Source organism: Alligator mississippiensis, chromosome 14 (assembly GCF_030867095.1).
Source record: "Alligator mississippiensis isolate rAllMis1 chromosome 14, rAllMis1, whole genome shotgun sequence".
Lineage (NCBI taxonomy): Eukaryota > Metazoa > Chordata > Crocodylia > Alligatoridae > Alligator > Alligator mississippiensis.
Window position 1 is genome coordinate 31615859 of NC_081837.1, and position 16713 is coordinate 31632571.

The 16713-nt window shown below is 46.8% G+C and overlaps 1 protein-coding gene across 3 annotated transcripts in view; it reads left to right on the plus strand.

The window, feature by feature from the left end:
* Positions 1–5: 5 nt before the first annotated feature.
* CEPT1 (choline/ethanolamine phosphotransferase 1) overlaps positions 6–16713 on the plus strand; it is a 53913-nt gene continuing 37205 nt past the window's right edge. Inside the window, exons 1-3 of one of the 3 annotated variants that reach the window (XM_006266083.4) lie at positions 6–87; positions 2731–3140; positions 15555–15702. In XM_006266083.4, coding sequence (XP_006266145.1) covers positions 2745–3140; positions 15555–15702 — 544 coding nt within the window. In that variant the 5' untranslated portion in view covers positions 6–87; positions 2731–2744. Of the gene's footprint in view, positions 88–196; positions 1053–2730; positions 3141–15554; positions 15703–16713 lie in introns of those variants that run through there. The other 2 variants (XM_059717320.1, XM_019492492.2) reach the window with 2 other exon arrangements.

The window sequence follows — 16713 nt, forward strand, 5'->3', positions numbered from 1 at the left end:
AGCAGCCGCGCTCCGCCCCCTCCCCCACCTCCTTTACGGCAGTCGCAAAAAGGCCGTAAAAGGCGCCGTCCGCGGGAGGAGCCTGAGGTAAACGCCGGGTCCCCGGGCTGGGCCGCGACCCCCTGTGGCCGCGGCAGGACGCGCGGGGGGGGGGGCTGTGTCTGGTCGGGGGTCGCTACTGCCCCAGCCGGGGTGGGGTTGGTGCCGCGGGGCCTACCCCATCCAACCCTCGGCTCCCCCTTTCCCTCCCTCCCATCCGCATCTTTAGGTTCCCGAATATTTTTCCAGCAATTCCTCTAACCCCCCGGGTCAAATCGTCTCGGGCCGTGATCCCCCCTCTCCCCCCGGTGTGCGGGCCTGGATCCGAGAGCAGCCCGCGGCTCCCCCTGCCCCGGGGCTGCGACTCCCCGCAGTCCAGACCCCCCGCGGCCCTGGCCGGGATCGAGAGCGGGTCCTCGCCCGGCTCGGCTCGGCTCGGCTCGGCTCGACCCCCCTCCACTGCTCCTTGTGAGCCGGGCGGCAGATTCAAAACCGCACTGGTGGATTACAGCGGTCGGGAGTCGTAGTAGAGATGATCTTTTATTATTATTTTTTTTTTATTGGCCAATATCTTTGCGGGTTGAACTGGTTATCTGATAATTGAATTGGTGATCTTTTATTGCAAGATTTTTGCAAAAAAAAAAAAAAAAAAAAAAGATTGCAAGTTTTCGGGCACAAACCCCCTTCATCGGGCATTGGAGACAAGACTGTAAAAGTTCTGGGTCAAAATGAAAGTTCATCTTTCATAGGATGTCACAGAGGGGTCAATAGATGGAAAACTCCTCTGGACAGTCGGTTCGTAGCTGGTATGAAGCCTCTGGCCCCCTGCGAGGATCTGTGATGATGCAAATTACCTTGAAACAAAGGCCGGAGCAGGATCTCCGGTTTCAGGTGGTCACAGTTGCTTCCTGCTTGGGAGAATATGAAGACTTCATTTTTAAAAATTGGCTAAAATTCAGTATCTTCCATGAGTCGGGTATCCAGGTTGTAGCCATATTGGTGGAGAGGAAAAGGTAATTGTAGTAGAGATGATCTCTTTTATTAGACCAACAAGATTTTTGCAAAAAATATTCTTTAATTGCAAGCTTTCGGGCACAAACCCCCTTCATCGGGCATCGGAGGAAAGGTTGTAAGAGTTCTCCTGGGTAGAAATGAAATTTGTATTTCATAGGATTTGACAGGAGTCGAGATGGAGAACTCCTCTGGGCAGTCGGTTCATAGCTGGTATGAAGCCTCTCGCCTCCTGTGAGGATCTGTGATGGTGCGAATTACCTACTTCCTTGCGGAGAGGCCTGGCAGTGGGGCTGGGGATCATCCAGGTTGGGTCAAGTTGACGCCCGTGCTTATCTTAGTTTCTCTGCTTATCTCCTAACACCCATGAAAAGAGCTGGCACCTGGTTGAGAAACGCTGTATTAGGAACAGCAGCATCAACATAGTAAATGTGTTGATGACTTAGACAATCAGGACTTATAGCAGCAATGATATATTTTATTAGACCAACAAGATTTTTGCAAATGACTTAGAAACATTTTGATGTTTGCATTATCCTGTCACTAGAGATAACAGCTGTCCTGCTCTCTCTCATTGCCCGAGTGCAGCCCTGCTTCAGATCAGTCAACTTGCTAGTAAAACTAGAAGAGGTGGAAACTTATCAGGGACTTAAAATGAAAGCTTTGAATTCCTGACAAAATAATTTAGAATCTTCCTTCTTTCCCATCATTATACAAGTTGAGTGTCTCCAACGGGGCTGGCCCATAACTTTTTTGGGCCCCCTACAAGATAAAGTTTTGGGGCCCCCAATCTGTTGAAAAATCAAAATTGTGGTTAATTACGGTATAAACTCAATGAGATAAAATGGGAGCCAGGCTTCATGCATGTGGGCACAGGCTGCAGGGGGCACGGGGAGCGGGCAGCATGTGCTGGGGATGCCTGAGTTCCATCCCTGAGCCAAAGTGGGAGCAGAGCCGGGAGCTCCTCCCCTGCTCAGCCAGGAAGGGGCTCCCTGCCTCCATTGAGCCCTTTAAACATCGGGTTGGGGGTGGGCAGGGCATAGCCCCTTGGCTTCAGGGCCCCCTGCGGCTGCAGGTTCCACAGGATAGGATGGGCTGGCCCTGGTCTCCAAATAATGCTTTAAGTAAAATTTAACTTGTCATGTATAAAGTCTCTTTCCTTTCTTCAGAGAGAGAACTGAATACCTAGTTTCCTTGTACTGTTTTTAAATATGCTTATTCTTGTGTGCGTGTGTGAGAAGCAAGATGGGAGAAACAGGCCTTGCAATTGAAGCTGGAGGTGAAGAGCTTTGTAATGCTTGTTGGGTTCTGATGCAAATCAGTGGTGTATATTTCTAGCTCTAATGGAAATTAAACTACAGACAGTAGGCTATTTGCCAAGATGGGTATCAAGGAGTGAAAACTCTTGCCACTAGTCACTAGAATTCATGTTTTGTATGTCCATTAGTAACTGAACTGAGATGATGCCCTCAGACTCCAAAGTCCTTTTTCTCTTCCTAAAGCCTGAACATTTCCTTAAAATGTTTACATTCAGTACTCATCTGGACTGACAAATGTCAGACTGCTGATGATGTTTCATTTCCTAGCTTTCAAGATCAGACTGAGTATATTTTTCCACTTTAAATATGCCATTGGTCAACTGGTTAAGCTAAGATTAACAAAAAATTCCTCATTTTCCAGAAAATCAGGATCTTATGGCACTTCGCAACAGCTATCGTCTGCCAAATAAAAACTCTGAGGCTAACCAATCCATGAGTGGGCATCGGTCCTTAAAGAAGCGATGTGGAGAGTCACATTCAGAATCTCCTGTAAGCTGTGGTCGCGTTCCTGCTGCAGGATGTGTACTAAGCAAATTAATTCAGTTGCCTACACCTCCATTGTCAAAGCACCAGCTCAAGCGATTAGAAGAACACAAATATCAGAGTTCTGGACGGTCCCTGCTTGAGCCACTAATGCAAGGTTATTGGGAATGGCTAGTTGGAAGAGTTCCAGCCTGGATTGCCCCAAATCTGATCACCATCGTTGGACTGTTAATAAACATATGTACAACTCTAATATTAGTGTATTATTGCCCAACAGCTACGGAGCAGGTAAGAGAGAACCTTCTAACAATTGTATTTATCGTAGGGATATAAATATTGCTTTAAAAATTACTTTTAACCTCCTCTAATTATATTATTTAAACAATTACACATTCCTGTGGCAGAGGGGCAGAGTGACCTGGAGAGTCAGGGCCATGGCTGATATGTGGGATTGTGGTATGGCAGTCCCAGTAGGTGAGAGCCCCTGTGGGTGCTATGGGGGTTTGTGCAGTCCGCCCCTGTGGCACCCAGTGGCAGCCCCCGCCACTGTTAGCTCCTATTTAAGCCCTGCAAGCCCCATTGTGCACCTTTGCCTGGCTCTCCTCCCCCAGGTAAGCACTAGTTACCTCACTGCTGCAGCAGCAGCATCATGCTACAACCCACACTGCCTCCTGGGCAGCCCCTGCTGGAGCGGCTCCCCTGACAGAGAACAGTGCTGAGCTGGGAGGTAAACATTAAACGGTATAAATATAATTACCGTTTAACCTTTTATCCCTAATTTATCATGAGTGAGCAGCAAGGACCTGACTGGTTTGAATTTTTGTATTTGAGGAAGGAATACTCTCGCTCTGGCTGACCAATACTTCTGATTTTGTGCTGTTCTGAAAACAAAAATGCTGTGTGTGACACTTTAAATCCACTTGTTCCTGTTTATAAGAAGAATACGAGTGGATTTCTGGGTTGGAGGCCCACTGAATAAAATAGTTGGGTCGTTCTGTCCTGTGTCATACTTTGAGTCAAGGCTGCTTGGCAGCAGGAGAGAAGAGTTGGAAAAGGACAGGAAGGTAGTTTAATTTGCTTTTGCATCCCCTGTGTAGAGGCCACTGTAGGTGTAGTGAGGAGTGAATTGTTCTCGCAAAATCTTCAGGGCTTGCATGGAATTCTTCGGAAAGAGAAGCTAGAACACATTTTTTTTTTTCTTTCGCTGATTATTGGGATGGTAGCATCTCAAGTTTCTGTCTGGTCTAGTGTTTCCTGTTGTGTTGTAGTTTGAGTTGATTGGTAGCTAAGTTGCTTATGAACTCCAATTGAGTTCCAGCATAACAAAAAAACTAGATTAGATGCCTGATTGTATAAGATCTGGCAGCTGAGGAGAACTGGGCAGTTTTTCATATTTTCTGTGTAATTAAACCAAGCTTATTAAAAGGAACACAAAGCCCTTCTCTCTTACTCTGGGCTGTCATCAGATTACTATTTGTATTACTGTAGACCCTGAAAGCCTGAGACCTGGACCAGGGCCCCATAATGCTATGTGCTGTACAAACATGAAATCAATAGTGTCCTCAAAGAGCTTACAACATAAGATCCTGTGATGATGTAAGAAGTCAGGGTAGAAAGAGGAAGGGGTTTGTTTGTTTTTTAGATTTTTGTTTTGGGGGCAGTAAACCTCATAACCTGGCCTGAGGGGACTTGCTGAGGTTATTAGTACTACCAGTTTTCTGCCTTACTAAATCATCCATATAAGGCATTTGAAATAGTAACTCACTTTCATGTATTAAAGGACAGTAAATGTCTAGAAAGTCTCAAAAGCTTATTAAACTAGCTTCTTTTCCATCTAAGCTTACTGTTTAACTCAACGGGTGCATCTATACATGCAATTAACCTGATGCAGTAAACTCTGGTGCAGTTTGGAGTTCACTGCTACCAGGCACAGTGTTTACACGTGCTTCTGGGATTGCAGCAATTCAAGCCAAGGTGGAGCAGCCTTAGGCTGACAGGAGGCCTGAGGATAAGCCCCAGACTCCAGGTGATGGCATCAGGTGGTAGAGGGCCTGGCTGGGGCACGAGGGTGCTATAGTGAGGGGCTAGCCAGCAGGCAGCCCCCACACTGTAGTGCCCTTGTGCCCCAGCCAGCCCTATTACCATCTACATATGCGTTGCAGTGGCATAAATTACTCCACTGTGGGATAGTACTGTCTGGAACAGTACTATTTCACAGCAGAGTTAATTAATTTCCTGCACCCTAATATGGGCACGCATGTAGACTGACACTTTACTGTGGAGCTAATTAGCCAACTCCACAGTAAAGCACACATGTAGATGCACCCAGTGAGACTGATAAAAACTGCTAGTCTGACCCATTTTTATGTTCAGTTGTTGTTGAGGTGTTCAGCTGTACAATGTAACATGCTTTGAGCGTGTGAAGGAGTATCTTTGAATCAAATAACATATGGTTTGATTTATATTTTAAATTTGGAGGGGAGGGGTGGAGATCAGGGGTTGAATAGGCAGATGTTATCTAATTAGTGAATCTCTGATTTGGTCAACTGGCTGAGCTAAGATCAACAAAAATATGTGTGTTTCTCAAAATCAGCATACCATATTTCACTTTTAAAAATGCAACTCAGAAGTGAACCTCAAACTTGAAGATTTCTTAGTGAAGGCTGTCAGTATAGGCTTCCTTTTCAAGTTCGTTGCATTCCAGCTTGTCTGTATGTACTACCCACTACTGCAGCAATATTGCAGTGAGAGAAGCAGTTCTTCAAATAGACAGCAGCAGCAATGTGTATGATCTATTCTCTGGACCCACTTACGACATGTCTACTATTTTCTTGTAAGGAAAGTCCATGGTTATATAATGTTAATGTTAAAAATAAGTTTCTCTCTCCTGTACTTAAATTTGATATGATTTCTTGGATTGTGAGCTCTCTGAGCAGGGAATGCCAGGCCCTCCTTCAGTGCCTAGTTCGATGAGATGACATTAACAGAGAGAGCCATTATCCCTAGTAGAGAATTTTGGATTTTTTGATTTAAAAACTCCCAAATCCTAATTTTTCAACAATTAAAATTGAACACCACTCATATGCAAACAGGTATTTAGGTGTACATATAGGTATCAGTTGAACACAATGTTTTATTTGATATATTTATGATTTTAAAAATTTAGAAGCTTACCAGTGCCTCAATCATTATGATAAAATAACTTCTAAATACCTATATATGTTGGTGTTTGATTTTGGCTTTTTTATCATAGAAAATCGGAGCTCCCCTGCCCTCTTTGCCCAGCAGGACATAGGTCCAGCTGCAGCTGTCCCCACTGCTGCTTTGTGGCACTGAGCAGCCGTGATATGCCAGTGCCCTGCCCGTGATGTTGCTCCTCACTCCCAACCCGCTACCCCCAGGCCTCAGTGGGTGGGACCCAGCGTGGGAGGGAGCAACACACTGCCATGGTCACCAAGGTGAGGTGCCCCTGCCTTACTGGCGGGGGGGGGGGGGGGGGGGCACAACTCCATGCTGCTGCCAGGAGCTTCATATCAACTGTGCCACCATGGGTGCCAAGGTAAGGCACCGCCTTGGCACAGGTGTAGAGTTGTGCCCCCTCACTGCTGCCCAGTGGGTAGGGGCACCTCAGCATGCAACAGTCATGGCAGTATGGTGCTCCTTCTGGCACTGGGTCCCATTTGCTGGGTCTCAGAGGTAGCTCCTACCTGGTACTGGGCCGATTCAGGTTGTGGCCCTGTGCTGCGCTGCAGGTACAGAAATCTTGGGTGCCACCTATCTGTGATTGCCCTCCTCCTGCTCCTCCCAGCCCCATGCAGCCTGGAACTCTGCCAGCCTGCAAGGGGAAACCTGAGGTTTCCTGGGTTTTTGTCCTTTTTAAGGGGAAAATCCATTATTTTCTCCTTTATAGAAGAAAATCCACATTTTTTCCATGGGAAATTGAAAAACCCAGATCCCTAATCATTACTAATTGAGGACTCCCATCAAAGAAGATGAGTGACTGTAGTTTTACTTAAGGATTGTAATATTCAAGATGTATCTAGCTTAGGGTTACTATATGTCTGGGTTTTCCTGGACATGCCCTCTTTTTGGATCCTCCCATCTCCTTCCAGGCTTTTTTAAAAAAATATGATCAAACATCCAGGATTTTAGTTATCTCAGTTCCAAAGTTTTTCCTGGCTTACCATAGCAAGGAGCTGCTTGGGGCTGGGGGGAGTGGGAGAGGGCAATTGGAGGCAGGGTGCACACACACAGGGCCAGTATGCACCTGGCAGGGGGGTGAGAGCAGCCCTGCAGCTGCAGGCAGGGAAGTCGGGGTGGGGAGGGGGGAGGGCCTGGGCTAGGGGACTGTTGCAGGAGGTGGTGCCTGCCCCTCCAGGAGGTGGGAGGGGGTGCTTCTGGGGCAGCAGGGAACTGCATGGCCCGGACCGTGGCACCAGAGGGGTGGGGCGGCAGGAATAGTGCAAGGCTGGGGAGGGCTGCGGGTTGGAAGTGAGGGGCATTGGTAAGGCTGCGGGGGGCAGGAGGCTGGGGGTCAGCAATGAGGGGTACCAGCAGGCCTGGGAGGTGCTGTAGCTTAGGAGTGAGGGGCACCAGAATGGGCAGAGGCAGGGCACTGGCGTATCACTGCCCCCCACAATCATATACCCCCCTGAGCCCTCCCATGTAACAGGTATCTTTTTTGGAACTGGGAATATGGTAACCCTAATCTAGCTAAATGTATATTGTCTATACTATTTTTTGGTGGAAAAAACTAGTATTAACAATGTCGGGGTGCTAGTTCAGGTGAGGAGTTGGTGGCCGCTGGTGCTTTTACATGCTTAGAACAAGTCTAAAATAATATACTGGTTAAAGGACTGGCTTTTTTTTTTGCTTCTTTTTTTTTTAGAGGTGCACGGATACATCGGTCTGATATTGGATTGGCACCAGTATAAAGAAAATTGAATATATCGGAAATTGGCTATATCTGGCTGATAAGTTGGCTGATAAATGGCCTGTGCATGTGCGCAGCACAGGTGGCAAGGAGCGCAGCCTGGCAGCATGGAAAGCTGCCTCCAGCTGGTAGGTCTGGTGTGGTGGAAGGGGAGGGAAGGGAAGGGGTGTGGGGATGCAGATCAAGGCTCCCCTGGGGAGGGAGGTGTGGAGTGGGGGCAGGGGCTGCTGAGGTAGGCGCAGGATGGAGCGGTGGCTCGTTTGATGCTCACCTGTTTGTCCAGCCACTCCTGCCAGTGTTCCTGCCACTCATCCGGGGGTGGGGGATGTGCTCCCAGATCTGCGGAGGGCGGGCTGGGGCTAGGGCTGTACCAAGCTCTTCCCGGTGGGGTGGGGCGGGGCTGCGTTGGGAGAGAGTTACAGGGGAGGTGCTGTTGTATTCCCCAGCGCAGCCCTGCCCCACTGGGAAGAGCTCGGTGTGGCCCTGGCCCCAGCCTACCCCACACATATCTGGGAGCACATGCCCCCCATGCCCTCCTGGACAAGCGGCAGGAGCCGCCGGATGAGCAGGTGAGCGCTGGACAAGCCACTGGACCAGCAACTCCCAGCCGAGTGGCACGCAGCAGAGAGAGCCGCTCCCCACCCCCCTTCTCTTACACCCCCTGGACGAGCTGCCACTCCATCCCATGCCTGCCTCGTTGTAGCTGGGCACCCCCTGCCCCGCCCCATGCCTCCCTCTCCGCAGGGGCCTTGATCCCCCTCCATGCCTCTTCCCTTTTCCCCTCCCACCACACCAGACTTACTAGCTGGACGCAGCTTTCCATGCTGCCGGTCTGGTATCGGAAATCAGATTGGTATCATCTGATATGCCTTTTTAAAATCGGCTATCGGTATCAGCCGCAAAAATCTCTATCGGTGCACCCCTAATTTTTTTTCAGACTGCTTGGACTAGTACAGTGGTTTTCAACATCATTACCCCCTCCCTCAGAAAATGCCAGCTCTTAGTCTTCATTCCTTTTTTTTTTACTACAGAAAAATAATAGAGCCATTCTTCTGTTGCAGAGAACTCAAAGCCCACAATAGGTCAGAATGTTTTTGACAGTAGGGATTTCTATATGAAATCTCTGGGTTTTATCTTATGAATCATGATTGCATACCTAACAAAGCTAACGTTGCCTGGTACCCCAGGGTACCATATTATCCTGCTCTAGCGTAATTGCCATTATGTCAGTGAAAGACCAGTCCTTAGAAAAAGATCTAGGTCATACAAGCCCACAAATCACTCCCACATCAAATCAACATAAATCAGAAGCCGAGGAGATTGAAGCTCTTCATCCATTTTTATTAAGTGTGCACCAATAAAGATTTTTTTGGGATGATACAATTATAGGCCAGCCATATCGATTTATACCGATCTGATTGCCGATATGCAGCCCAACAACATGGAGAGCAGTATCCAGCTGGTAAGTCTGTTGGAGGGAAGGGGTGTGGTGGAGCCAGAGTGAGGCCCCCACGGTGAGGGGGAGGGAGGGAGTGAGGCTGGGGCAGGGGCAGACTGCACAGCCAGGGCAGAGCAGGGTGTGGGATGAAGCCGTGGCTTGTCCAGAGGGTACAGGGAAGCGGAGAGGGGGGAGCAGCTCCTGCCACTGGACGCACCTCCGGGGGAGGCATGTGTTCCCTGGATCTGTGTGTGGGCTGAGGGCAGGCTGTGCTAGCCTCTTCCCAGAAGGGGCTGGCCTTGGGCTGCTCTTTGGGTGGGCAGGGGCAGGGCAGGTGGTGGCCAGGATAGTTGCAGCGAATTTTGGGTGGTGGTAGCCCACCCTATAGCTCCTTTCCCAGCACTGCCGCTGCCTGCCCTGCCCCACCAGCCCGAGCACAGTCCAGGCCCAGCCCCTCCTCTCTTGGGAAGAGGCTGGCACAGCCTCCAGCCCCAAGCGTGCAGCAACAGCCTGCCCTCGCCTTATGCACAAATCCAGGTGGCACATGCCCTCCCGACCTCCCCCAGGGGTGCATGCAGCAGTGGGAGCTACCCCCGCTTCCCTGTGCCCCCTGGACGAGCTGCAGCTCCATCCTGCGCCTTGCCCGGCCTCAGGTGTGCAGTGCCTGCCTCTGCCCCACTCCCTCACTGCATGGGCCTTGATCTGGGCCCCCCAACACCTCTTCCCTCCCCAACCCTTTTCCAAAGACTTACCAGCCAGACACTGCTTTCCAAAGTGCCAGGCTGCATATTGGCTATTGGATTGGTATTGGCCGATTTATGGCCGGTTAATAATTGGCCATCTGTATTGGCCCAAAAAATCTTTATTGGTGCACCCCTATTACAGTTCCATGATTAAACATTCAAAGTTCAGGACATGCTTAGGTTTCTGAATATATATTTAACTTCCCCTTGTATGTTTCAAAAGTCTAGTTGTATGATCATATAATTCTCAAAAAATACAACAACTAAAACTTGTTCAGTATTGTTAGTTGCAGTCAGCATCACTAAAGGTGTACTATCCCCTCCATAGTAGGGTAAACAAAAGTAATTTTATAAAGGACTATAACAAAAGTGATTTGTCTAAGCATAAGGCATAAGACTCCCATAACTGAAGGAGTCTACAAGGTGCCACCCTGTTTTCCTTTCTTCCTAAGGCTAAAAGCAGAGAGGAAGCTTTTTATCCTGGGATCTTGCAGAGGGACAATCCTGTTGTCCCACTTTAAGTATCTGAGATAATTCTCTCCCCCTACTTTCTCCTCCCCACCAATTGTATAAAAGATTGTCCGTGCCTGTTTTGACGTGAGTCAAAGCCCAGGACAGTCGGATCTGGAATAAACCCTACATCTGTTTTTATATTAAATTAAGACTAACACCAGTGGCAGATTAAGATTTATTGGGGCCCTGGGCTCCAGCAGTGGGTGGGACCCCTTCCCCTCTTGGTGCTGCTGCTGCCAAGGGCAGAGCAGGGCTGGTCAGGTCTCTGTGCCCTGAGGGTAGGGGAAATGGTGGGGGAGGGATTGGGGGGCTATAGCCACCCCATATTTCACCTTAGCCCCCCCCCCAATAGCCACCCCGTATGCGCTCAGTACAAAAAAAAAAAAAGAAACATTTAAACATAATGAATCCAATTACTGCAAACACAGTTTCTCTGAGTAAGGTTAGGATATTGCATTTGTAGTGTTTCCATTGTGCTTTTCCTTCAGTGAACCAGTGGAGCCTGCTTAAGCAAAATGAGGACTGAGCGCATACGGGATACATCTTGCCCCGTATGCGCACACCTAGCCCTCTTCCCAGCACTGCCTGGCTGCTCCATGCAGCTGAGCCCACATATGTGTGGTGCTTCCGGCAAGGGTGGTGCCAGCCTCTTCCTGGTGAGGGGGACTGGGCTTAGAGCAGATGAGAGCAGGACAGGCTTAGTTGCATGGGGCAGGCAGGTGGCAGTGCTGGGAGGTGTGGCTTTGGGGGGGCTAAGGCAAATTTTGGAGCGCTCCAAGCCCTCCTGCTCAGCCCCCACCACCTGGAAGAGGTTGGCACTGTTCCTGCCTGTAGGGGAGGCTCGGTGAAGCTGGCCAGGCTGGGGGTGGGGTACACATGCCCGCCTCTCCTTGCCACCCATCCCCTCCCTTCTACGGCTAGAGCAGAGCAAGGGCAGATGCAAGCTGCCCACTGCAGGCTCAGGACTCTGCTCTGCTGCCTTTGTCCCAGGGACCCTGTGCCAGCCGCACGTCCCCTGCCGGCCTGGCAGCAGGAGGTGCACCTTGCTGCCCCCCAGTGCTGCCAGGCAGGCAGGGTATGTGCAGCCAGTCCAGGGTCCCCAGGGCAAAGGCAGCAGAGTTAAGAGCCCCAAGCCCACAATGGGCAGCCCACATCTACTCCACGTGCAAATCTGGAGGGGGGGCACATACCCCCCCCCAGCACCCCCTAGATGAGCCACCCATGGCTCTGTCTTGCTCCCAGCCCCAGATCCTATGCACTGCCCTAGCTGGGCAGCATCCCCAGCCCTTGCCCCACTCCCTCCCTCACCGTGGGAACCTCAATCTGCCCTCCCCCCACCCTCCCCTTACAATTACCATCAGGGAGCTGCTCCTCATGCTGCCTAGCTGTTTTCCTGGCCAGGAGCATGTGGGCGGTTCCCCCTGCATCCAGCTCCCAGCAGCCCCTCACAGGCTGGAATGCTGCCTGACTGCAAGGGGAAACCTGCTGTTTCCTGTGGGAACCCAGGGGCCCCTGTGACTAACTAATACTGCTTGTCTAAACATATTTTACTGTTAGTTTGCAATGAACTTTAAAAGCTGGCATAGTATCTGAGAACTTGTCTGTGTTATTAATTTATCATCTCACTACCTCTTTGTAGTAAGGAAATATTATCCTTGTCCTGTAAGTATGACACTGGCATGAAGAGATTGAAACCCTGATTTCATAATAAACTTTGCAGGGGCAGCCCCTCATGAGTCTGCAGAGCTCCATTGACTTCTTTGGAGATTTGCTTCTATGAAGACCTCATCGTAGGATCAGCGCTAGAGAGATTGAGCCAGCATCATGCAAAGAATCTGTAGGAGCTGCGCACTAATCCCAGTTTCTGTACATTTTGGTCCAGTGCATTAAATACAAAATCATCCTTCCTTATCTGAAGGCTTAAGACAATGTGAGGATAAGCCACAAATAAAAATAAAATGAATAAATAAAATGGGATAAATCTCTATGTGAGGCCTGAGTAAAGGTTTTCAAAAGCATACATGTGACTTTGGCTGCTAACCCCGAAAAGTGTTTTATCTTTAGTCAGTGGGGTCTTAGAAACCTAAATGACTCTATAAATTAACAATGAAAATGGTACAGATATTTAAGGAAAAAATGCAGGGTGTTAATCTTCTCTCTAACATTGTAAAAGTACATTGCGTGACATTGATAAATCATATACAACCATAGTAAGATGCTTGTAATTAGTATGCAGTAGTAGAAGAAACAACATCTTTGAATTTTCAGAGTTTTATTTAGTTAACCACAATGACTCCCAACAAAAGAAAAATACCCAATCCATATCTTATATGTTATACAAAATGGGTAACACATGTATTTTTACACTGCAAACAGTCTCAAGATTTAGGAGTGGTAGGTGAAGGAGCTGTGTAAAAATATATATATATATATATATATATATATATATATATATATTTTTAAAGCACTGTTACAGTAAAAGCTGTGTTAACCGGTATTTTACTAATTGGAATACTCTATTAACTGGAATTTCCAATATCCCCCAATACAAATCCTCACTTTAGCAACCGGAATCTTTGCCGAGTCTATCCGGCATGTGCATTAAGTATTTCTGTTGTTTACATTGGTTAGTGACGCTGCTGATAGAGGAGCTGCCGGGAGTCTGCGGGGGAAGAGGAAAGGGATCTGCACAGGGCAGGGTGGGCTCCCACTGCAGGCTGGGGCCAGTATAACTCTCAGATAACCAGAATTTTTAGATAACTGGCACCCTGCTTACCTCACTCATGCTGGATAACAAAGCTTTTACTGTACTAGGCCAATTTGTACTTCAGCTGAAATAGCTCTAGGTTGGGATCTCATATATAGGTCATGATCCTTCCTGTATGGAGTTCAGTGCAGGATTGGGGTTTTATTTGGTATGTACCAGTGCTCAGGAGAAAGTCTTTCCTATATGTACGAGCAGGGTTAATTCGGTAGCATAATGAGCATATGGAATTAGTCATAGTCATGGAGCATTAGGAGTCCTTTTCTTTGTTTGTTTTTTTTGAGATGCAAGTTTCAGCTTGAATAAGCCACTTAGGCCCCTGGTAACACAAACTGCATCATAAACAATGTTTAATTGCACCATATGTTACAACATACCAGACATATGGTGAATTGATGACGCGATAAAATGGCAAGCAATCCACAAAGATGTTCCACATTTTATTGTAGAAATTCTAAGCCCCAAGGGGCCATATGCCCTGGGGGTCATACCCATTGAGCCACAGGCCACCAGACCACACAAACACTCCCCACTGTCACACTACATGCCTAGGCTGACACCCCCCCCCCCCCCCTTCCTGTGCTGTGCAAGCACAGGCCACCCTCCCTGCATAGCCCTGTACTCACCTTCAGCTCCCCATGCTACTTGTTGCACTGCTCCACCCCTGGGATGGAGGCAGGAATTAGCAGCTGGAGGAGAGAAAATGAGCCCAGAGGCTCCCACTGTTGTTGCAGCCAGAGTAATGGGGGAGCAGGACCCAGGTAGGAGCCTGGGATGCAACTTAAGTGCCCCCCTTGAAATATGCAGAGATATTTAAAACCATGCTCTGCAGCCTGATGCTGGGTCTGCAGCAAGGGCAGTTAAGCACCTGGGCTCTCCAATGTTCAGCTGTGCACACCACAGCACAGAAGTTTTGGGGTAAGCATGCATGTATCTGAGCATCAGGGAGCTTCTACATCTGTATGCTTCCAATGGGAGCTAGGAACTGGGGCTTTCCCCTGCCCAATCCCAGGGCTACTCCCAGCACATTAAGCACATGAATGCAGCCTGACATTGGAAAACTGATTGCTTGATGCTAGGCTGCACCACCACTGTTGGTGCATGATTGGAATCTGAGGAATTTTATCTGTTCCCAAAAATTGTGTATCCTGCCATGCACATGTGGCATGGCAGGAAATATGATGTGATTTTTTTTCAGGGAGAGAATCAAGGATAATTCCACATTTCCCAATTTCACAATTATTTTAATGTGTGCTGGGACCTTAGTCCTGCTATCCTTCATTGAACTATTCTGAAATGGAACTCCTTGTGCATACCTGCCTTGTTAAAGCATTTTAAGATCTACCAATTAAAAATTGCTAAGTAGTTTTGTTCCCAATTTCCAGATGTGAAAATTGAGCCAAAATGGCACCAAACCAAAGCATTTGCTTTTGGTTCTTTGATCCCTGATTGATTGCTTGTTTTGTCATGTGTAACATGGGGAATTTAATATTGTTTGATGCATCTCAGGTTCAGGAGGTGTCCGTTAAGAGTAATATTTATAGTGTCTGAATAACTGCATTTTGGGGACAATGGTGGCATTTAGAAATTGGTAATGTTGTAGTGGCTAGAGAACACAGTGCCATTGTAAAAAATCTTCATTTCTAGGAGACTAGCTTAACCTGCATGTCCAGAAAGATTAAACACCCTGTGTTGAGGCAAAATCTTCACATAAATACCATCTGTAGCTTGCTTTGAATTTTCCCAGTATTGTTTTAAGTATCCAGAAGCAGGTGCCCAAATTATCTGTAGGGAGCCAAAGCAGGACTTTTAGAAGTTCCCATATTAATTGACACACGGATTACTTACCTGCATAATATTTGAAGTACTTTCTACTTTGTACAGCTGTTGTGAGATAGTCAGTCAGCTGTTTTTCTGGGTAAAGTTTATATAATATGTCTATGTGACTTAGGAACCTTACTGGCTTTCATTTGGGTTCAGGCTCTTAAATTACTTTGCTTCTGAAGATCTCATCCAGGACAAGTAAAAGTACCATAGAAGAATTTTAATTGTACCCCATTCTGCTTGTGTTGCTATGCAGTTTTTTCCAATACTTTCTTTCAAATAATGTAGTGTATTATTGAGCAGTTTTTCACCCTCCCTTAGATTGATATGTATGACCTGATTTCCTAAGGTAGCTTTTTTTTGTTTTTTAATGGGATACTCCGTGTTCCTTGTATCTTGCTAACAGAAACTTTTTTAGGCATGTGTGGGTTTTTTTGTTTGTTGCTAAAAAAAACTTTTACCACCATTCACATTTTATCCTTCTTAGGCACCTCCCTGGACATATATTGCTTGTGCATGTGGCCTTTTCATTTACCAATCTTTGGATGCTATAGATGGCAAACAAGCAAGAAGAACAAATAGCAGTACTCCTCTGGGAGAGCTTTTTGACCACGGCTGTGATTCACTGTCCACAGGTATTGTCATTTTTAACTGAAATATAGTGGTAAAACAAATTTTGGGGCTTTCACACTACTGACCTGGAAAAATACACCTTTCCAAAAGGTTTCTGTTGAAGGAATGAACATTTTGGTGCTATTGGTATTTTTCAGAATTGATCTTATTTTGTTTGTAGTTTACTTTTTATAAACAACTAAAATTAACTATTTTGGTGTTACACAGACAATGAGAGAACTTGGGCTGTGATTCAGCCAAGGTACTTAGAGCATGCGAGTAGTTTTGTATGGACTTCATTGAGTCTGCATGTATGCCTTCTAAAATAAGGCCTTAGTGCTGAAACTTCATCTAAGTTAGAAGTGTACTTTTAAATCTATGTATAAATTATTTTGAATCCATTTAGTTAGAACCATTTAATATCATTTTTTGAGCCTAAGCACTGGAGTCCAGAGTCAGGCCTGGTACTGGTGGGTTAATGCTCTTGAAGTCTGTTGTGCTGAACCAATTTACAACAAGATCCAGTTTAGCCCTGTGATCTTTAATAAATGTTGATTCACTTTGAGGACTTAGGTCTCAGCTAGTTCTTCTAGCATTACATTGTTTACTAAAATGTGCTATTGTGACTGTAGCTTTAAATGTATAGATTGCATAGTTGCCTTTTCTCACACTCACACATACATTTTAATATTTTTTCTAAGTAGAAGATACAGTAAAAGAAAACAGGAAATCTGTTCAGCAAACTTTAGCAGGAAATCATATTAAGGGTCAAAGCAAAAGTTGGTAACAATATCTTATGACAGTCTGAGTGTTCCCTGAACTCCCATAATTGCTGCGAATGCCAAAAACTGTCCATTTTTAACAAGATCAAGCCCTATAACTGCTGAGATACTTTTAAATACACAGTTTGAATAGGTATTGAAACATATGATAATCTAAAAATACCTCCTCTAAGCATCAGATAAGAGAATTTCATCTCTGTATTGTAGAGGTGTAGAAATAAATTCATCAGCAGTAATGAATTGTACATTTTC